Genomic DNA, 8,211 nt, shown 5'->3' on the forward strand with positions numbered 1-8,211 from the left:
GTTCTCGGTCAGAAAGCGTAACGGTCGTACATACAAACAAGCAGAATAATAGTATAGATTGTTTCTATTTCGTCACATTCTTGTGATTAATTTCTTATATTTTATCGTGTGAATGCCTATTCAAAGCCGACGAAGCATGATCATACTTAATTATAATTTCCTACTTATTTGAAATGCATTTGTGAATCAAGGGAATCTTTGTTACAGGTAATTTTGTTTCTTCTAATGTAGTTAGAATTAGGTTAAACAAAACTATGCCACACATATATTTATGTAGATGCAATTTATTAACATTTGAGTACATAGATCAGTAATAATGTTTAATGTAGTGAAAGAAAATGTAGTGTAAATTGTAGAGATACCCAGGAATTAAATTAAACCTAATGAAAATTCACAAAAGGATAACTTTATAACTGAAAACTGTCTGTACATATAGAATGAAATAACAGTTCTTATGAAATGGTATAAAGCTGTCTTGATATCATTCAAGAACATTAATACATTAATAATTATTCAGGTTCCTTTGTTGTGGAGATTCTTTACTTTACAGTTTCTTCCATAATTAATTCCTAATAAAAACACTGTTGCTCAAGTTCAGAGATGATTATATAGGCAAATGTCATACAAATATATACATATTCGTCGAGAAAAATTAAATGTTACAAATTATGAAAAATTTGAAATTGTTGTACCTAGTTTTGTCTCTACTTTCAAGTGACAAATTACCTTATTTTGGTACTTTATATAGTGTTCTTACATAGCTAATGTTACGTAAAAAAACAGTATTCAGAACAAATGTTCAACATTGCAAGGCACGTTCGTGCTCAACTACAAACTTTTCCAACTTATTTGTCTTGTTTAGGTTTTATAACTGATGCATACGAAATATTATTGCCATTTACCTAGTAGCATAGTCACATGGACTTTAAACAAAACTAATGATTTTAACATTTTAAAAAAAAACACAAAATATATTTTTCTCATATTACACTGGAAAACAAAGACATTACTACTGGAAAAAATTGTGGTTTGAGGTAATATGATGGTGCTGATTTCATAAATGTAGTTAGAATTTGTCCACCACTAGATTTTGAGTTCTTGTAGTATCTCGATATTTTATCAGCACTTTGTTATGTCACATACCTTGCAATCAAATCAGTACAATAGAGCTATTTTATGAATTTAAGTTCACTGGGACATTTTAATGGGAAAAAGGCATACCTTTTTGATAATTCCAAAATTGTCTGTATTGTATTGTATTGGTGTAAAATTCCAAATATATTGTTCATATATGCTATTTGTTCTCGGTATAATTGTAGTGAATTGCATCATTTTTACTTCATTCCCATTCTCACCTGCTACACCAGGGAATCACGAAACTTTCACGTGCTCAGTTTGCTAGATTGAGCATAAAATGGCGTGGAGTCAGATGTCTCTCTCTCAGTTACCTCTAACTTACACAGTTGGTCACTTCACCTCGCTCCGCGCACAGTCAAAACCTGATCCGATCTTCTTCAAATCATACCTGCGATATAATCAAATTCCGCAAAACTTTGTTTATTAAAATATTTTAAATTCTAGTTCTGTAAACATAAATTCTTTTATATTTTTTAGAAGGCTATTTGAAATTCTGTCTGCCTCCAGTTCAAGTAAAGTCCGAAAGTGCAAAAATTACCAAACAGTTTCTACTACATTTATGTAAAATATGTTACAGTTTCACGAAGAAATTTCATTATTTACTATTTGTTCTCTTTCCACCGCAGTAATTGAACCCCCGATTTTAATAATGTAAGTCTGTAAACTTATCGTTGACACACCAGAGGACATTATTTATATCAAAAATGGTGTTTTATTTACTACTGTTATTGGTTAAACGGATATTCTTATGTCCAGCATAAAAGTAAAACAAAAAATATTATATTTAAACATTTCTGAATTTTGCCTATTTGCTGAATTTCGCGCAAAGCTACTCATCCCTCAGTTTGAAGTTATAGACTAAAGAGAAAGCAGCCATTCCAACACCAACTCTAGTCAGACTGAATAGTGGGACTTGACCGTCACTCTTACAATGCACTCACGGCACTAAAGTGCGGAGAGCGATGTTTTACAGTAACGGGACACGAACCACGGAATCTCATATCACAGTCCACGCGAAACACTAGGGGTGCACTTGACCCTTATATTTCTGAGACCAGATAAATCACTCTGCCTCAAACCTATAAAAATACTATTGCTTTCTCTGACTTATATTTATTTCATATGAATTTGACGTATTGTTATTCAAAATTCTACGCTATGATTGGCTTTTGTGCTAACGTTAGTTTGTATGAAAGAGTGTCGAATTACCTCTATCTCTATAGCAGTTAACTTTGAAAAGTCACAGAAAAGTGCCTCCAGTGGCACAGCGGTATGTCTGCGGACTTACAACGCTCGAAACCTGGTTTCGATACCCGTGGTGGGCAGAGCACAGATAGCCCATTGTGTAGCTTTGTGCTTAATTACAAACAAATACAGAAAAGCTGCTCCCAAAAACTTTTAATATCACACTTTATTTGTAAACATTTAACAATCAAAGGTTTTAAGTGCAAGATAATAATAAAAAGAAATAAGCTTAGAAATAACACCAGCAAAAGTAGCTAAATATTAGCTTAGGAAGAATCTCAAATATTCTTATCGACAAGTGATTCTTGCTCTAATAATCTTTTATATTTTTTATTTCGTGACCTACTTGGGATTAATTTCCTGTTTACTTAAAATGTAGTTACGGATCAAGGGCTCTTTGTCATGTCCAGAATTGTTTCTTCTGATGTAGATACAAGCAATCATTTTTTACAAGAGCAATCTTTCTATCTTATGATCCGTATGTTGATTGAAGTGATAACTAGAAAGAGTGATAACGTGTTTATTCAACCTCTTACAAAACTTGAATAAATAGATACACCAAATCAGCGGCTTTGGATTGTCTACATAAGAATGTAAAGATTACCATTATAACGATAACCTCTTTACAAAAACTAGATTTCGTATAGCGAAAAACACCTCGCCATCAGCGCACTTCACTACGTCAAATCTCTACGTATGTCTTTAGATATACACCAAAGTTTTCACTGCTGCCATCTAGCTTACAAAGCGGCAACTATGATATGTATGTAATTTTCCTATATATGGTTATGAATAATTACATTAAAAAATTTATTACCCTTCTGTTATCAACACGTATGGTGATAAGGTTAAATAATAAATAATTATATATATATATATTGATATAAAATATATTTCTTTTCAATAAGTTTGTTATACCAATTTTCTGTTGTGTGACGCTGAATCTAATTCTTAGGATGGATAAGCCTAGATGGTTGTTAACGGCGTTTGTTTTTGTTCCGCTGCTTGATCTGTCCATCAGTCAGTATGAGCCAAACTGGAAATCTTTGGATAGCAGGCCTTTACCGACCTGGTTTGATGAAGCCAAAATTGGACTATTTCTTCACTGGGGAGTCTATTCTGTGCCAAGCTATGGACCCGCCTGGTTCTGGTATATGTGGGTCATTGAAAAAGACCCCAAAATTGTCGAGTTTATGCATAAGAACTACAAGCCAGGTTTTACATATCCAGAATTCGCTTCCCAGTTCACGTGTGAATTTTACGACCCGGATCATTGGACAGATATTTTCAGTGCTTCAGGTGCAAAGTAAGTAAAACTTCTAGTTGATTTACTTTAAACTAATGACGTTTATTATGATCTAATCAGGATCTCTTCTGTCCTGTACGAGTTGCATGCTAATACAACAGTTTCTTTTGGTCTCTAAAGTACTTATGATAGTTCATAGTTTTTGTTGTTGTTTTTGCCTTGTGAAGAAAGTGAGTTAACTCTCTCACAGCTTTTCATTCTCCACAAAGATATACACTGTAACTCTAGACCTTAGTTTTTTCCAGTTCTTTGACCTATTCTAACTCTTTTAAGCTGCTTCATAGATAAAAGATCAAAAGTAGGACGCTCTTCTTATGCTAACTGCAGATTGTATCTTTCTTCCACTCTTTGAAACATTTATTATAACCATTGATCAAAGACTACTTTCAGGCTTTAAAAGACACATTTTAACTAATGTCGTAATTTCTGTGTGACCTTAGAAGGACTTATAGTAAATCTAAATGATAATCTTTTGCTGATTTTGGAAGGACTTATAGTAAATCTAAATGATAACCTTTTACTGATTTTGGAAGGACTTATAGTAAATCTAAATGATAACCTTTTACTGATTTTGGAAGGACTTATAGTTAATCTAAATGATAACCTTTTACTGATTTTGGAAGGACTTATAGTAAATCTAAATAATAACCTTTTACTGATTTTGGAAGGACTTATAGTAAACTAGAACACATCCTTTTACTGATCTTGAAATTTCTTACAGTAACTATTGGTCGTAACCTTTTATGTTGGTTGTTATGTTGTTTTGGGTGCTGTTAGGGTTGCATAAGGTTTATGTTTCAAAATGGTTCACTCAAGAATAAGGTTTATAAAATGCTGATCTAGGGTTTTGTATGGATTTATAGTAACTCTAAGTCATAGCTCAGTTTCTCAAGGGTCTTAGAAGGACACTCAAAATTTTAACTCGAGGACTCGCTTGGAATGATTTTAGTAGCAATTGTAATATGTCAAAAAATTTATAAATACCAGCAAGAATTATGACGTTGAGAGAAAAAAAAAAGAACTAGCAAGCTTCAGTGTTTTTTAAGCTGGTCCACACTTCACTGAGTTCAAAGTGAGCAAGGTTTTTCTTGTGTCTGTTGGGTAATTTATTTCAATTGTTATAATCACTTTTAAACTTTCATAATGCTCAACAATTAATAAGTTTCACATAATGCTATAACTTGTATGTAATAGTGTACTATACGGATGTATTGATAAATGGAGCCAAACGATGTACATCAGTTAACATTAACAAAGTGAGCAACAACATTTTTTTTTTAGTAAAACTTAATTACTAGTATTTCATTAATTTCAATGTTGCAGTCAAGAGCAATCGTCTGGAAAAGAAGTTTCTTTTTTATGAAGGAAGTGTTTTTAATAATATCCTATGTTGAATTAAGAAAGTGTAAATGTTAGACTAAACCTGTTTCAGGTATGTTGTTTTAACAACAAAACATCATGACGGTTATACACTTTGGCCATCCAAAACATCGTGGAACTGGAATGCTGTGGACATTGGACCTAAACGTGATCTTGTTGGTAACTGAAGCATTTGAAAGTTTATATTGAATGTTTCTATTAATGGATGTAAACGATAACTTGTTAGTAAGTATAGTAGCAACCGAAAGTTAATACTGGAATGCTTTTGTCATTAGATTTAAGCGAACAATTGTTAATAAATAGTAACAATTGAAACTACAGCTAGAATGCCATGATCATTGGACTTCACTGAAAACTCGTTAGTGAACTGTAATAATTAAACGTTTATCAATCTCTAGTAGCTCTGTAACAATAAGATCTCAGATAGATATCATGAAACGAAATAAACTCCTGCCTTAATTCCGAGATAACACATAGTGTATAGAATATATTGAATAAATCTAATTTTTGCAACAGTTTATTAACAATAAATAATCATAGACTTGTACAATAACTTATAACGAGTTCTTATATTGAAGTAGAAAATTCAAACTGACATTTATCAATCTCCTTTTGGAAGAAATATAGATACACAGCTTTTTCCTGTAACGTTCCTACGTGTAATGAATTCATAAACTCCCTTTCAATGGTAACGATTTATTCCATCATTTTTCTTGACGCTACACCTCTACTGATATCACGTGAATGAAACTGTTTTTAAAATCACTACATGAAAAATGTAGGTTATCACTAGATTATTTAAACTGTTTTTAAAACCACTACGTGAAGAATGTAGGTTATCACTAGATTATTTAAACTGTTTTTAAAACCACTACGTGAAGAATCAGATTATCATTAGATTATTTAAACTGTTTTTAAAATCACTACGTGAAGAATGCAGGTTATCACTAGATTATTTAAACTGTTTTTAAAATTGCTACGTGAAGAATCAGATTATCATTAGATTATTTAAACTGTTTTTAAAATCACTACGTGAAGAATGCAGGTTATCACTAGATTATTTAAACTGTTTTTAAAATCACTACGTGAAGAATGTAGTGTTTTTAAAATCACTATGTGAAGAATGTAGGTTATCATTAGATTATTTAAACTGTTTTTAAAATCACTACGTGAAGAATGTAGATTACCATTAAATTGTTTAAACTGCTTTTAAAATCACTACTTGAAGAGTGTAGATTATCACTAGATTATTTAAACTGCTTTTAAAATCATTACGTGAAGAATGCAGGTTATCACTAGATTATTCAAACTGTTTTTAATATCACTACGTGAAGAATGCAGGTTATCATTAGATTATTTAAACTGTTTTTAAAATAACTACGTGAAGAATGTAGGTTATCACTAGATTATTTAAACTGTTTTTAAAATCACTAAGTGAAGAATGTAGATTATCATTAGATTATTTAAACTGTTTTTAAAATTGCTACGTGAAGAATGTAGGTTATCACTAGATTATTTAAACTGTTTTTAAAATCATTACGTGAAGAGTGTAGATTATCACTAGATTATTTAAACTGCTTTTAAAATCACTACGTGAAGAATGCAGGTTATCACTAGATTATTTAAACTGTTTTTAAAATTGCTACGTGAAGAATCAGATTATCATTAGATTATTTAAACTGTTTTTAAAATCACTACGTGAAGAATGTAGGTTATCATTAGATTATTTAAACTGTTTTTAAAATCACTACGTGAAGAATGTAGATTACCATTAAATTGTTTAAACTGCTTTTAAAATCACTACTTGAAGAGTGTAGATTATCACTAGATTATTTAAACTGTTTTTAATATCACTACGTGAAGAATGCAGGTTATCATTAGATTATTTAAACTGTTTTTAAAATAACTACGTGAAGAATGCAGGTTATCATGAGATTATTTAAACTGTTTTTAACATCACTACGTGAAAAATGCAGGTTATCATTAGATTATTTAAACTGTTTTTAAAATCACTACGTGAAGAATCAGATTATCATTAGATTATTTAAACTATTTTTAAAATCACTACTTGAATAATGCAGGTTATCACTGGTTTATTTAAACTGTTTTTAAAATCACTGTGTGAATAATGCAGGTTATCACTGGTTTATTTAAACTGTTTTTAAAATCACTACGCGAAGAGTGTAGATTATCATTAGATTATTTAAACTGTTTTTAAAATCACTACGTGAAGAGTGTAGATTATCACTAGATTATTGAAACTATTTTTAAAATCACTACGTGAATAATGCAGGTTATTATCAGATTATTTAAACTATTTTTAAAATCACTACGTGAAGAATGTAGGTTATCACTAGATTATTGAAACTATTTTTAATATCACTACGTGAATAATGCAGGTTATTATTAGATTATTTAAACTATTTTTAAAATCACTACGTGAAGAACGTATGTTATCACTAGATTATTTAAACTGTTTTTAATATCACTACGTGAAGAATGTAGGTTTACACTAAATTATTAAAACTGTTTTTAATATCACTACGTGAAGAATGTAGGTTATCACTAGATTATTTAAACATATTTAGGGTTAGAAATAACAACTATTTATCTGCGGAAGTTAAATATTTATTTGTATAAACTTCTTATTTTCTTTTAAGGAGATCTAGCAAACTCAATACGGAAGAAAACTGATATTAGGTTCGGTGTTTATCATTCACTTTTTGACGGTTTAAATCCTCTTTATTTGCAAGACAAGGCAAACCACTGGAAGACACAAGACTTTGTTGAGGTTCGTACACTAATGTTGTAATATCTTTTGATGAAAACATGAATTACCGATAATGATCGTTTCCAAAAATAACGTTATTGTCTTCAATATGTTTATGCTTTACTTAACTTTTTAAAATTACCGTGTCTTAAGTGTTTTAATAAAATACGTATACACTATACGGTATTTACAAAATTATATTAAATGCGTTATTATAAATGTGTTATTGAAAACTTTCCATCAAAAACAAAGACAAAACGATACATCAGTAGTGTTAACATTATTATAACACTTCGCATGCTACTGAAGTTTGACGCTGTAGCAGAAAGGTTTCCTGTTATAAAAGCTCTTTATAATATATTATATAATATAT

The 8,211-nt window shown here is 30.5% G+C and overlaps 1 protein-coding gene across 1 annotated transcript in view; it reads left to right on the forward strand.

Annotated features, from left to right (window-relative positions):
• Positions 1-8,211, forward strand: part of LOC106468992 (alpha-L-fucosidase-like) — a 36,775-nt gene that overhangs the window by 9,232 nt on the left and 19,332 nt on the right. The window contains exons 2-4 of the mRNA XM_022397385.1: positions 3,338-3,688; positions 5,121-5,227; positions 7,729-7,859. Of these exons, the coding sequence (XP_022253093.1) occupies positions 3,339-3,688; positions 5,121-5,227; positions 7,729-7,859 (588 nt within the window). The 5' untranslated portion in view covers position 3,338. The remainder of the gene's footprint in view (positions 1-3,337; positions 3,689-5,120; positions 5,228-7,728; positions 7,860-8,211) is intronic.

Source organism: Limulus polyphemus, unplaced genomic scaffold (assembly GCF_000517525.1).
Source record: "Limulus polyphemus unplaced genomic scaffold, Limulus_polyphemus-2.1.2 Scaffold3251, whole genome shotgun sequence".
NCBI classification, from domain to species: domain Eukaryota; kingdom Metazoa; phylum Arthropoda; class Merostomata; order Xiphosura; family Limulidae; genus Limulus; species Limulus polyphemus.